This window comes from Rhinoderma darwinii, chromosome 6 (genome assembly GCF_050947455.1).
Source record: "Rhinoderma darwinii isolate aRhiDar2 chromosome 6, aRhiDar2.hap1, whole genome shotgun sequence".
Taxonomy (NCBI): Eukaryota; Metazoa; Chordata; class Amphibia; order Anura; family Rhinodermatidae; genus Rhinoderma; species Rhinoderma darwinii.
Genome location: NC_134692.1, coordinates 10,078,753 through 10,093,806, shown reverse-complemented (window position 1 = coordinate 10,093,806; position 15,054 = coordinate 10,078,753). Strand labels below are relative to the sequence as shown.

Genomic DNA, 15,054 nt, shown 5'->3' with positions numbered 1-15,054 from the left:
CATTTTTGGTAATTAATTATGGACGGCGAAATCTCCCAAACTGCAATGTGCATGTATCCAAACTAGGGTGATCTGTAGCAGAGGATATATATATATATATATATATATATATATATATATATATATATATATATATAGTGGTTGTTATTCATCTTTTTCAGAAACCGATAAACTGAGAAAATGGAATTTATTAACTGGACATAAGGATGACATTTTTGTATTTTATGGGTGTGAGGATTCAGCCACTAGGTGGCACTGTTCCACTGTGTCTACAAACTAGTAGCAAGAGAGTTACGTCAGGACACACAGCAATTTACACCCCCTGAGGAAGCGATATTTGCGAAACGCTCGTCGGGGTGCCTCAATACTCGGTGGGTCACTTTACCTCCAAAACACCTCCATGGGTAAGCCTTCAGTTTTGGTTTTGTTTTATCTGTGGTTCTGTTAAGCGAACTTGTGGTTCCCCTTTACACCAGGCTATAGTGGGCTGGCTCCCCCCTTTTCCCTTGTTCTATTTCTGGAACCATGTTTTTGAAGAGTTAAGACGTAACTCTCTTGCTACTAGTTTGTAGACGTTATTTCATCTACTGCTTGTGTGCATGTACTACTTGGTGGAGAGATGGCGCAGATTCCGTTTCAGTAAACCAGCACTGTCTGTATGTTATGGCGATGTGCTTTCTCTCCCCCACATATCTATATACTAACGGAACCTCTCACGTTTTTGTACTTATGGCATACCCGTGTTGAGGGTTTTTTGATACCTGATCCACCTATCTACTTTCAATTTTAAAACATCTCGTTGTGTATTTGTGTTTTTATAATTGTGTATTTTCGAATGTAACAATAAAATTATTTTTCTTTGTGTACTTATAGTCTATGACTCCTTTTTCTCATGGTTTCTAGTTGCCATAAAACTGCAGACTGTCATTGGGATTCTTAGGCTATGTTCACACGGGGTCTTTTGCCGAGTTTTTTGACGCGGAAACCGCGTCGCAAAACTCGGCAGAAACGGCCCGAGAACGCCTCCCATTGATTTCAATGGGAGGCGTCGGCGTCTTTTTCCCGCGAGCAGTAAAACTGCCTCGCGGGAAAAAGAAGCGACATGCCCTATCTTCGGGCGCTTCCGCCTCCGACCTCCCATTGACTTCAATGGGAGGCAGGAGAAAGCGTGTTTTATGCCCGCGGCGCTCAATGGCCGCGGGCGAAAAACGGCGCGATAATTGCTATTCACACGGAGTATTTTGGGGGAGGAATATCTGCCTCAAAATTCCGTTTGGAGCTTTGAGGCAGATATTCCTCCCCCAAAATATTCCGTGTGAACATAGCCTTACACCTGCGGTTTACAACAGGTGATGGGTCGCTGCAGAAACAACCACATTCAGATGAATGGAACTGATCCTCAATAGCAGAAGTTTCTGCAACAAAATCTGCTGCATGTGACTGCACACAGGCTAGTCACCATTCTGGCAGGTTTCCGTTTTTCAGACGGAATCAATAGCGCAGTCGACTGCACTATTGATTCCATCAAAATGACGGAACCCTGTCACAACGGTGACAGACGGAAACCATTGGCACCGGATCCGTCACCATTGAAAACATATGATTTCCGTTTGTGTCTGTCGGCTCCGTTCTGACGGAAAGCTCAGATGGAACGTCGGAACGGAGCCATAGCGCAGATGTGAATGAAGCCTTAGGGTATGTGCACACACACTAATTACGTCCGGAATTGACGGACGTATTTCGGCCGCAAGTCCCGGACCGAACACAGTGCAGGGAGCCGGGCTCCTAGCATCATACTTATGTACGATGCTAGGAGTCCCTGCCTCTCCGTGGAACTACTGTCCCGTACTGAAAACATGATTACAGTACGGGACAGTTGTCCTGCAGAGAGGCAGGGACTCCTAGCATCGTATATAACTATGATGCTAGGAGCCAGGCTCCCTGCACTGTGTTCGGTCCGGGACTTGCAGCCGAAATACGTCCGTCAATTACGGACGTAATTAGTGTGTGTGCACATACCCTTAGTCTTAGGGTATGTTCACAAAACGCTCCGTCGGAACAGAACAAAGTTTTTCCCATTGAAATCAATGGGCAGATGTTTGGCGGTGTTCTGCCTCCGATTCTTTGGCTGTTTACGGCCCGAAAAACGTTCGAAGATAAGCCGTGTGAACATACCCTTAGGCTCACACATCCCAAAGTCTCCATGTAGCCCAGCAGTCCTAATTAACAACTGAGTATTACTATTCTCCTTGTCAATAGGATGTGTCCCTACACAGTGTGACACTGGCAGCGATGATTGGAGACTGTCAGCATGTAGGGACACAGCCCTTTGACAAGAGGAATGGTAAGGGTATGTTCACATGGGCTACAAATTGGAAGCAGAACGCCAGTTGTCAAGATACATCGGCTTAGATTCTCATGGTTCGCGCCACTTGAAGAAGATGCTGCGTCGTTTGTTGCAGCTTGAGTAGGGGGTGGAGTTGGAGAGGACATTGCAGGACTTCCCCTGAATCTGGATCCTGTGGAAGACAGAAGTCGTCTGTGACCGGCTCACTCCCATCGCAGAGAGGATCTCCGAGGGATCAGAGCAGAGATTACCGAGATACGTGACCCATCCGGACCCACATCCAGGTACCGGGGACATTAGATTGTAAGTCTTCTGTGTTTTAAGATCACACCACCATATTAGAGATTTATAATGACGGATGTAGCAGAGCTGAGCTTGTCATTGAACTCTTTAGTGCTGTGTTGCTTGTGCTTTGTTGTTTATGTGTAGCCCAATGTAAAACTATAGATGATGCTTTGTGATAACATTATAAGTTGTGGCAAATGACAAACTCAGCTCTCCTTCATCTGTGTGTGGTTGTTTTTACTATTATTAGGTTTCCGGTCACCCATTTCTGCCACACACTGACACATTTTATCCCATACTTCGCTTCGCCGTGGGGACAATAACTGGATGACATTTGTGCCGCACATTTAGATCTTCTGACTGTTCTCAAAAATAAAATAAAGCAAAATGTAAAATGAAAGTTCTGCAACTGTCTAAGATACTTTGTTTCTCTATTCTTCAACAGTTTCAAGATCTCTTTTTGCTATCAGTGAATGGGAACATTCTTATTTATACTCAGAGCATAATCCTGTTGCCGCAGCTGAGGGTCTGTTACAATCTACCGGTCTAGACAATCCTCTGTGAGCTGAACAGGTCAGTAGCACAAATCTCTCTATTATTTACACCGATACATTGAAACAATACCAAGAACTGTGTGAGCAGGACTAGGGCGGGATTCCCTGATTTCTATTTACTTACAGCAAGCAGAGATCTTTAAAATGGTGTAGAAAAAAACCACAGAAAGTCTATTAGAAAGTTGCAGAACTTTTTTACAGAATGATTAAGTTTTAATTTAAGTATGACTGGACAGTCCTATAATTGCTGTGCCTATCCCTGAGTATCATCACCACTACCTCCAGGAAATTTACCAGCATCTATTAGGTGTAGTTGTCCGTGTTAATATTATTATTAGCTTGTACGAGCCATAGAGTCATTTATTTTGCCCTGTATATTAGACATTGTGCACATTAATTTTACTATTATCTATTTGTAACATATCTGTATCTGGGGGTCATGTTCGGGTTTGGGGGGTGTCTCCAGTTTTCTGTGGTATCTGATAGATTTCAGCAGGATGGGCAGATGACCTGATGTATATGGGGGTCTGCCAACTGTCCCGTGACGGCAGATGTCGGGGTTAAGAAAGATGGTGCATTTTCGATTTCCACATGTTCGATAATTTGTACCCGCGGTAGATGAGGAGCTGTAGAGAACAGAGGGGTCTAGAGAAGACAGAGCGTTCTAGAGAAGACAGGGGGGTTAAGAGAAGATGGGGGTCTAGATAGGACAGAAGGGGTCTAGAGGGGACAGAAGGGGTCTAGAGGGGACAGAAGGGGTCTAGGGATGAAGGGGGTCTAGAGAGGACAGACGGGGTCTAGAGGGGACAGAGGGGTCTAGAGGGGGTCTAGAGAGGACAGAGGAGTTCTAGAGAGGACAGAGGGGTCTAGAGGGGACAGGGGGGGTCTAGAGAGGACAGAGGGGTGTAGAGAGGACATAAGGGTTCTAGAAGGGACAGAAGGGGTCTAGAGGGGATGAAGGGGGTCTAGAGAGGACAGGAGGTCTAGAGAGGACAGGGGGGTCTAGAGGGGACAGGGGGGTCTAGAGAGGACAGAGGGGTGTAGAGAGGACATAAGGGGTCTAGAAGGGACAGAAGGGGTCTAGAGGGGGGGTCTAGAGAGGACAGGGGGGGTCTAGAGGGGACAGGGGGGTCTAGAAGGGACATAAGGGGTCTAGAGGGGATGAAGGGGGTCTAGAGAGGACAGACGGGGTCTAGAGGGGACAGAGGGGTCTAGAGAGGACAGAAGGTGTCTAGAGGGGTCTAGAGGGGTCTAGAGGGGACATAGGGGGTCTAGAGAGGACAGAGAGGTCTAGGGAGGACAGAAGGGGTCTACGGGGAACAGAGAGGCTCTAGTGAGGACAGAGGGGGTCTATAGAGGATAGAGAGGACAGAAGGGGTCTAGGGGGGACAGAGGGTTCTAGAGAGGACAGAGGGGGTCTAGAGAAGACAGAGGGGGTCTAGAGAAGACAGAGGGGGTCTAGAGAAGACAGGGGGTCTAGAGAAGACAGAGGGGGTCTAGAGGGGACATAGGGGGTCTAGAGAGGACAGAGCGGTCTAGAGAGGACAGAAGGGGTCTAGGGGGGACAGAGGGGTTCTAGAGGGGACAGAGGGGGTCTAGAGGGGACAGAGGGGGTCTAGAGGGGACAGAGGGGACAGAGGGGGTCTAGAGTGGACGGAGGGGTCTAGAGAGGACAGAGAGGGTGTAGAGAGGACGGAGGGGGTCTAGAGGGGATAGAGGGGGTCAAGAGAGGATGGAGGTGTCTTGAGGGGACGGATGGGTCTAGAAGGGACAGAGGGGTTCTAGAGAGAACAGAGGGGGTCTAGAGAGTACATAGGGGTCTAGAGGGGACAGATGGGTTCTAGAGAGAACAGAGGGGGTCTAGAGAGTACATAGGGGGTTTAGAGGGGACAGATGGGGTCTAAAGAGGACAGAAGGGATCTAGAGAGGACAGAAGGGGTCTAGAAGGGACAGAAGGGGTCTAGAGGGGGACAGAGGGTGTCTAGAGGGGACAGAGGGGGTCAAGAGAGGACGGAGGGGGTCTAGAGAGAACGGAGGGGGTCTAGAGAGAACGGAGGGGATCTAGAGGGGACAGAGGGGATCTAAAGAGGACAGAAGGGGTCTAGGGGGGCAGAGGGGGTCTAGAGAGGACAGAAAGGTCTAGAGAGGACAGAAGGGGTCTAGAGGGGACAGAGGGGTCTAGAGAGGACAGAGGGGTCTAGAGAGGACAGAGGGGTCTAGAGAGGACAGAGGGGTCTAGAGAGGGCAAAGGGGTCTAGAGTAGATTTTGCAGAGGGCAGATGGGTCTAGAGAGGACAGAGGGGTCTTATTCCCCTCTTCCCATTGAAATAAACATGCAAGTCTATGGTGATGTTGGCTGACTGCTATTTCATGTGTAGTATGGACAGCTTTATTCACAAACATATGTTGGATTATTAGAACTTTCTGGACTATTAGATGTCAGATTAGAGGAATTTTACTGTATACCTCTAGTGGATAGGGTACATTAGCCATGGTAGATGGACAAGCAGGCAGCAATCCGGTGCTTACATCCTGAGTTATATAAAGGGCTAAGAATAAATAGTCTGCAACTTTCTAATATATTTAAAAGATCTCTGCTTGCTCCAGTGAATGGGAGCATTCTTGTTTACATCTGGGGGCTGAAAACCTGTACAGACCTAATGCATGTCACAGCTGAGAGTTGGTTACAATTGTATCCAGTTTAGACAATCCTAAAGTAAACAATCTGGACTCCAGGCTGATACATTTTACCTGCGCTAATACAGTGTAACAAACTATCAGGACAGGAGATTGTACAATTGTAACAAAGCCTCGGCTGTAGGAGTTTTAGATGTGTATAGGGGTTTCAGTCTTTAAATGTAAACAAGCGTTTCCTATTCACTGACTGCAAGCAGAGATCTTGAAAGTGATGAGGAATTGAAACACAAAGGGGGGAGGGGGGATTTATTTAGACTGGTCTTTCATACGCCAGTTTTAATATATAGAAAGTTGGAGTATAATGCGCCTAGATCATTAAGAGGTGCATCATTGGCCGTCCGTGAGCCAGAAAGTGACTCCTACGCCAGCTGGGTATCAACTAGATTTGCGACATCATTTACGGGAGTTTATAGCATGAATAATAGTAAATATAACTGGCGGTGGGTGATGAACTCTGCCCACACATTCCGTGGGCATCGCAAAATTTTGAATTGAAAGAGTTGACATTTTTCCTGCTAATTGTCACTTTAGTGCTGTTTGCAACTTTTAAAACTGACGTAGAAAGTTAATAAATCTCCCCAAAGATTAAAAGAAAGTCGTGGAACTTTTTATTATACAATAATTGAGCTTTAGTTACATAAAACCGGAAAAACCTTTCTGCTGACCGACACGCAGACAGACCTATGTCTCACCAAACCTATTCTCCGTGACACCGCTAACCCAGTGGGTGACATAATGGCCGGTTTTAACTTTTTGTGTGATATTGAGCTTGTATGAAACTTTCATGAACCTACGGTAAGATATTTGCATCCATAATTCCGTCATATGTCCTTATATTTGGGATCACAGAATTATCGGATGATGATGATCTGTAAATAGGAATAGGTAATAATAAATCTTCCTCCCCCTATAGCCCTCTCCGGGAGCTCCCCACCCTACCACTGTTTTGCGTGTAGCCAGTGTTCCCCCCTGAGGCTGGGGTAGGAGGAGAGGTGTCAGGACTGCGGGGTCTAGTATTGTATGGCTCACGCATCTAGAAGGATTATAAGGGCATGTTCACACGCAGTGGTTTCAGACGTAATTCGAGCATTTTACGCCTCTAATTACGCCTGAAAAAATGGCTCCATTACGCCTACAAACATCTGCCCGTTGCTTGCAATGGGTTTTACGATGTTCTGTTCCCACGAGGTGTAATTTTACGCGTCGTTGTCAAAATACGGCGCGTAAAAAGACGCTCGCGTCAAAGAAGTGCAGGTCACTTCTTGGGACGTTTTTGGAGCCGTTTTTCATTGACTCCATTGAAAAACAGCTCCAATAATGGCCGTAAAATACGCAGCGAAAAACGTCTGAAAATCAGGAGCTGTTTTTGCCTGAAAACAGCTCCGTATTTTCAGACGTTTTTAGTCTAGCGTCTGAACATACCCTCAGGTTATGTTCACACGGGTTATTTTCAGCCGTTTGTCGGGTCATAAACGTCCTGAAAAACGGCTGAAAAATCGGAAGCAGGGGGCGTTTTTTTACGCGTCATTTTCAAATAACTGCATAAAAAGACGCCCCGTAAAAAGAAGTGCATGTCACTTCTTGGGATGTTTTTGGAGCCGTTTTTAATTCACTCAATAGAACAAAAAGCTCCAAAAACGGCCGTAAAAAGAAACGCTAGTTGCCTAAAAAACGGCTGAAAATCAGTTTTCCCTTTAAAACAGCTCCGTATTTTCAGACGTTTTTTGTTAAGCGTGAGAACAGAGCCTGACGTTTATTCATTGGGTAAATGCTCCAACTTTTTGAGTAGTTTTTGACTGGAGCACAATGAAAAACGACTCTGCTGGCCGTGCTTCCTATAGTATCAGGGGTCACTTCATTCAGATGGTGCTCGGATAAATCCTCATCGGCAGACGGTATAATCCATGGAGAAAGGCAATTTCTAAAATCCAGCACTTCAACCAGTGACATTTAAACATCTTTATGTTTATCCTAGGAACAAAATCATCTTACGCATTTCAAGCCAATGTAGCATGGCTCTTACTCATAGTAGCAGAGCTGCATGCTGTCAGTGAATGGGTGCATTCATTATTTACATCCAAAGACTGAAAACCTGTCCTAACCCCTATACTTATCACAGCTCAAGGTTTGCTACAATTGTATACAGTCCTGACAATGTCCTGTGAGCTAAACAAATTGGACTCAAGGTTGATAGATTTTACCTGCACTGATACATTGTAACAAAAAATCGTCAGGAGAGATCTGTGCTGATAACATGTTTAGCTCAAAGAGCATTGTCTAGACTGGATACAACGTAACTTTCTATCTGCGTTCCTAGCCATTTTGAATATCTTTAATTGCTGTCAGTGAATGGGGACATTTTGTTTACATTCAGTGGCTGAAAACCCCTCTTGAACTAACACTTCTAACAGCTGAGGGTTTGCTACAGTTGTATACAATCTAGACGATCCTGATGACCTAAACCCATCAGCAGCACAAATCTCTCTCTCTTGTACCGATAGTTTGTTACAATGTATCAGTGCAGGTAAAATGTATTCGCCTGGAGTCCGGACTGCTTAACTCGCAGAGGATTGTCTAGACTGGAAACAATTGAAACAAACTCTCAGCTGTGAGAAGTATTAGGTTTGTACAGGTTTTCAATAAGTGGATGTAAACAAGAACGTTTCGACTCATGGACAGCAAGCAGAGATCTTGAAAATGGTGAAAAATTGAAACAAAATGGGCAGTTTATGGGTCGTGCTGTTTTTTTGTTTTTTTTTGCATTGTTACCTGATTGACTCATGTTGGAAAAACGCTGTATAAAAAAATGCATGCTGGGAGTTGTAGTTTTGCAGCAGCTGGAGAGCTACTGGTTGGGCACCACCGCCATAGAAGAACTGCTGATCGTGCCACAATCGCTAGAAAAAAAACACATGCATTATTTATAGCGCGGCAGCAATATGATAAATCTATTTGCAAAACGGTTTAGACCGGAAGCGACTTTCTTACGGACGCCTAGAGACTGTATTTACCCTCCGAATGAATATGCGCCATTTTCTGCATGTTACCAGATATTGCTACATCTCGCCAAACAGACCTTATACGCCGGCTAACGCTTTTCTATAGAGAAGTTAAACATTAAGCCGCCTTATGTTACATCTCATTACTTCTATGTGACCCAACAAAGTCGCTGCAACTGCCCCAAATCTCCTGGGAAAATCCCGGCCGTAGAGACTTTTCCTGCAACTGTCCTGGTAACTGCATAATGATGACATTCAGTAACATTACATGATGGGAGGTGTAGTGCTGTGTGGTTCTCTGAGACTGTATCACACAGAATCTGCTGAGCTGGTGTATCTAAGCCCAGTGTGTCACACATGATAAGCTTAGATACAGCAGCTCAGTGCATAGTATCACAAACGATAGGCTTAGATACAGCAGCTCAGCAGACAGTAACACACTTGATAGAATTAGATACACAGGCTCAGCAGACAGTATCACACATAATAGAATTAGATACACAGCTCATCAGACAGTATCACACATGATAGGCTTAGATACATAAGCTCATCAGACAGTACCACACATGCTAGAATTAGATACACAGGCTCAGCAGACGGTATCACACATGATAGGATTAGATACAGTGGCTCATCAGACAGTATCACACATGCTAGACTTAGACACACCAGCTCCTCAGACAGTATTACACAATAAGCTTAGATACATTGGTTTAGCTGACAGTATTATCCGTGAAGCCTAGATAAGGTACAACGGAGTCACACATCATGGGATTAGATGCATTACCTCGGCAGACAGTATTACACATGAGGGATTAGAAACACATCTCAACATACAACATCACACATGATAGGCTTAGATACATGAGCTCCGCAGATGGCATCACACATTATAGGCTTAGATACACCAGCCTAGTATCACAATATCACACATGATCGACTTAGATACATTAGCTCAGCAGAAAGCATAACTTTTGATAGGCTTAGATACACCGGTTCAGTAGCACACTGTCTCTGGAGATTACTTTATAATGAATCTTTTCCCACAGCAAGGGGAATCCAAATTCCTAACCGCTGAGGATCAACAAACTACAGACTGCTGATTATATGGGACACGAGCGACACACAGCAGAAAACAATCTGGGGCACATTTATTTAAAAAACCTTTGAAAGGATATATAATAATACATAAATATTAGATACAGAGGCTCAACAGGCAGTATCACACATGATAGGCTTAGATACAGAGGCTCAACAGGCAAGTATCACACAAAAGTATTAGATACAGAGGCTCAACAGGCAGTATCACACATGATAGGCTTAGATACAGAGGCTCGACAGGCAGTATCAAACATGATAGGCTTAGATACAGAGGCTCAACAGGCAAGTATCACACAAGTATTAGATACAGAGGCTCAACAGGCAGTATCACACATGATAGGCTTAGATACAGAGGCTCAACAGGCAGTATCATACATAATAGGCTTAGATACACTAGTTCAGCAGATAGTATCCCACATTATGGGCTTAGATACACCAGTTCAGCGGATAGTATCCCACATGATGGGCTTAGATACACCAGTTCAGCGGATAGTATCCCACATGATGACACCAGTTCAGCACATAGTATCACACACAGCTTAGATACAGAGGCTCAACAGACAGAATCACACATTATAGGCTTAGATAAACCAGCCTAGCAGCACAGTATCACACATGATATATTTAGATACATCAGCTTTTTCCCACATAATAATAATAATAATTATAATAATCATCTTTTTTATATGGCCAACATATTCCGTGGCGCTTTACAATTGGCATATTATTGAGACATGCCAGAAGATGTTACTGGTGGGGATCAGTAAGTTAAGACCCCTGACGATCGCTAGATTAAAAGGCTGCGGTTTTCTGGGGTGCACTGTACCCCATTCCTGAACTAAAGTGATAGTGATCCTATTGAAATCCTGGAACACGTGGAGCGGACAGAAGCCAAAGGGGCTTTGTTTAGTAATTTTGAGGGTCTCTGCTCATGGACCCCCACTAATAACATTATCTGACATGGTTGTAGCGTCTATCTGCGGATACAGCTGGATGACCGCGCTCCTCGATTGCCATTTCCGCTTACTGTTTACTGATGATAACAATATAAGTGAATATCTCTTCACCGGCAGCAGCTATAAAAAAGTCCATTCCCTGCGCTGATGTTTATGCATTTTGCCTCCAACGCCCCCATAAAGAAGGCAGAATTTGGTATTTTTTTTATGACTGGACCCATCCCTGACCATAAAGTGAGCGGTTGCTATAGTTTTCTAGGAAAGTCATTAGTGTCCAGGGGAAGACTCGTGAACTCAATGAAGAGAAACAGATTTGATCCCCAGCCCGGCATGACCACATGCAGCGTTTACTGATCATTATACAATATAATGGCTGGAAAAAGATTATTTATAGTGAACATCTGTAAACTGGAAGAGGGGGTGTCAGGGGTCATCATGGGGCTCCAACATTGTATGAGTGGCCCTCGCTCCAGCCATGATATAACACACATACACAAGGATACACACATACATACAATATATACACACAGACCGATACACACATCCAAGGAAGGACGACCGGTGACCGGCAACAGGGTCAAAGCCGCCCAAGACTCATTGCTGCATGTGGGGAGGAGAGGCTAGCCCTTCTGGTCCGATCCCACAGAAGAGATACTGTAGCACAAATTGCTGAAAAAGTTACTGCCGCTTTGATAGAAAGATGTCAGACCACGCAGAACATCGCAGCTTGCTGTATATGGGGCTAGGAAGCCGCAGACCGGTCAGAGCGCCCCCTGCTGACCACTGTCCACCACCGAAAGCGCCTACAATGGACACGTCGGTATAAGAACTGGAGCAATGGAAGAAGATGCCTGGTCTGACGAATCACGTTTTCTTTTACATTGTTTTCCATTTGAACATTGTTGCACACTGACTACACCCTTTCATGGTAACAGTATTCCGTAATGGCAGGGCTGGAAAAACAAGCCCGATCCATGGAGGCCGCTCCGCACAACTTACAGGACTTATAGGATCTACTGCTCACGTCTTGGTGCCAGAGACCACAGGAAGCTTTAAAAATCTTGTGGAGTCCAGGCCTCGATGGCTCAGAGCTGTTTTGATGGCCCGTGGGCGACTAAGACATTGCCAGTTACTCTTTACTCCCACCAAAAGTGCCCAGTCCTGCCCCAGCTCTATGGACTGGAGGCCACGTTCTCGTATAAAATGATGGACCTGGAAACGGCACGTTAGTAATGTTTGCTACCAACAGAGTTGGATTGACCCACTGGAGAACCACAGGATCCTAAGCTGTGACATGATAACGGGGCCCATGAGGTCCGGCATGGACAACCTCCCATCTGAAGCTGATAGTAGAGCAAAATACCTATTGTATTGGTGGGCTCGTATTACCACATTTGGTACCATGGCTGGTCTCCACAGAGTGGAGAATGAGTCCTAGTGGTGGCCATCGCTGGCAGCCGAGTCCTGGGTTGCACAGATTATTCAATATTGGAGTCTGAATAAGACAATTGTTTGTTGGATATTTCTAATAATGTATCGTAGAGCTAACATGTAGGTATTAAGTGAAGAGAATCCACCATTACCTGTTGACTCCATATCCTTTATCTTTTTCCTTTCAGGGCGTCCATTGGAAATCGTCCTTGACCCAGCGGGAGAATGTTTTCTCAGTTAAGGACATGTCATAGTGAATGAGTCTACGAGGGATGGAGTCGGACGTATCTCAGAATTCGTCAGACCATAGAAACCAGGAGAGGCTCATCATCCTGCTGTCCAACCCCCTCTCGGCCTTCATCATCTTATCCAACCTTTTCATCATCATTGGAATCGTCTTCAACAAGAAGTTGCACAACACGGCCAACTACTTCTTCCTCAGCTTGTTGTTTGCCGACTTCTTCACCGGGGTTCTCCTGCCCTGCATCCCACGGATGAAGTTTAGCAAGGACCTGGGATATTATGGGTGTTTTTTTGCCTTCATATCACCAAATTTCTTCTTCCTCTCATTCTTGGCCAACTTGTTGATGGTGCACTATGAGAAGTACTTGTGCATCATCTATCCTTTGCACTATCGGGAAATTTGGGTCCACCGTTTTGTCCCGCTATCCATATTCTTGGTGTGGACTTTGCCCCTGGTGTTTTCCTGCCTTCCGTTGTTGGGCTGGAATAATTGGAAAAACAACTACACTTGCTCCTATAAGCAGGTGTTCCCAAATGCTTATATATACTTGGAGACATATGGGGTGGTCATCCCGTCTATCTTAGCCATGAGCTTCATCACCATCAAATTGCTTTCAGTGGCCAGGAAGCAACTAAAGGAAATCAAGAAGCTCCACCGATCAGTTCAGCGGGAGGTGGTAACTGAGATAGAGCGCCAAATGGACTTGAGATATGCGAAATGTATTGCGGTCTTTTCCTTGACTTTTCTCATCTGTTGGGTTCCTTACATTGCTTTTCTTCAGGTCTCTGTGCTGCTCATAGAAAAATATGAAATCAGTTTATGGATTGTCCTGACGCTTACATGCGTGGGGAGTGGCAGTGCCGCCGTCATCCCCGTCATTTTAGGATTAAGCCACCGGCAATACACTGAACTGTGGAGGAACCTGTGCAAAAAATACTGCAAGTCCCGCTGCACGCCCAAAGGAAACCCAACAAGTCACCACCATGATATAAAGAGCAAGGACGAGACGCTGGAAGATGAATTAACTGCTGTTAAATAATGTTCTGGTGACATTCAAGACTTGGCATCCAGATCTCTTCTCTAGTTCCAGGCACTTTCCTAATAGCAAAGCTTTATTTAAAAAAACGGTTGTCACTAACCCTCAAAGCGTCAATATTAAGTTATTATCAAGATAATTGTAAATTAAAGGGATTTTCCACTTTTAGTTGTCTTCTGGTTCCTGAACACCTTCAGCAATGGTACGAATTATTTTACTGGCACCTGACCTTGTCTGCGCAGCACAGCCCCATTAAAGAGGTTTTCTGGAAAACATATTTATCGCCTATCCTTAGGATAGGCATTAATGTGTGATCAGTGGTGTCTGATCCCCAGGACACCCACCAATTAGCAGATCGAAGGGGCCACGGTGCTTAAATGAGTATTGCAACGTGTCTAGTACTGAAGCTCAGCCGCTTTCAAGTGAAGTGATCTCCAGTACCAGGCACAGACCCCCCCCTATGGAAACACCAATGGGGGCCCCAGCTCATAGCCATCCAACCAATCGGGTGTCATTTTCTAAATAGTTTCAATAACTTATCGGCAAATCACTAAAGGTGGAAAACGCCTTGAAACCACTGTAGCACATGATGCTTTTCAGCACCACTGACTGTCTGAGAGGTATCATGTGATACTCCATGTGACTCCTGTCTGGTTCTTTTGGGGGGCTATTTAGTGGGTAAATTAACCACAGTGGAGAACCTCTAACAAAGACTGGCCCTTGTTCTGGCAAACCAGGCATACATGAATGGCCGACTTCTAATACAACTTTTCCCCTGCGAAATGTATGACCTACCACGAGTTTTCCCGTCTATATCAGTTGTTCACCGGGGGTTTTAGAAGCTGGGCCTATGGCCCTTTAAAAGCTATGTCCACATTCACAAACAATAATCTAATTGTCCCAATGTATCTGAAATGAAAGAAACTTTGTAATAGGTTTTGATAACAAATTGCAGATCTATGTTTCCCTGGTAACAGACAACACACAAATCCTATGTAGTCTGATCCTACAATCATACTCCATTTTATCTGACCCTCTACTTTATGCTAACTTACCAAATGTATTTAGAGGACAGTAGAGTACAGATGCAAGATAGTATGTCTGCAGGATCAGACTACATGTGGTTCTTCTGTTGTCTGTTACCATGGATACGCATAATAATTTTAGATACATTGAGGAAATTTAAAAAAAACATTGGCTAGGGTTACATAGCTACTAAAGGGGGATTCTCACCTTACACATTTATGACATATCCACAGGATAAATGTTTGACAGGCGCAGGTCCCACTTCTGGAACCCAGAGTTATGTGGAGAATGGGGGTCTTTCAGTTCATGCTTACCATTAGCAAACTCTGTTACAATGTAATCCAGTGAGGAGATCCACGCTGGATGTGGCTCTCTAGT

At 44.9% G+C, this 15,054-nt stretch overlaps 1 protein-coding gene across 2 annotated transcripts; it reads left to right on the top strand.

Annotated features, from left to right (window-relative positions):
* The first annotated feature begins 2,546 nt into the window (after positions 1 to 2,546).
* Positions 2,547 to 13,818, top strand: GPBAR1 (G protein-coupled bile acid receptor 1). Of its 2 annotated transcripts, none has more exons than XM_075831061.1 (3): positions 2,547 to 2,631; positions 3,078 to 3,205; positions 12,559 to 13,818. In XM_075831061.1, exon 3 carries the CDS (start codon positions 12,628 to 12,630, stop codon positions 13,651 to 13,653), a length of 1,026 nt encoding a protein of 341 aa, XP_075687176.1. In that variant the 5' UTR covers positions 2,547 to 2,631; positions 3,078 to 3,205; positions 12,559 to 12,627; the 3' UTR covers positions 13,654 to 13,818. The 2 variants fall into 2 exon arrangements, with proteins under 2 accessions (XP_075687176.1, XP_075687175.1); XM_075831060.1 differs by having other exon boundaries at positions 2,549 to 2,650.
* Positions 13,819 to 15,054: the final 1,236 nt, after the last annotated feature.

Excerpts from the sequence above, each read along its gene's own strand:
- GPBAR1 (XM_075831061.1), top strand. The coding sequence starts at position 12,628 with ATGAGTCTACGAGGGATGGAGTCGGACGTATCTCAGAATTCGTCAGAC.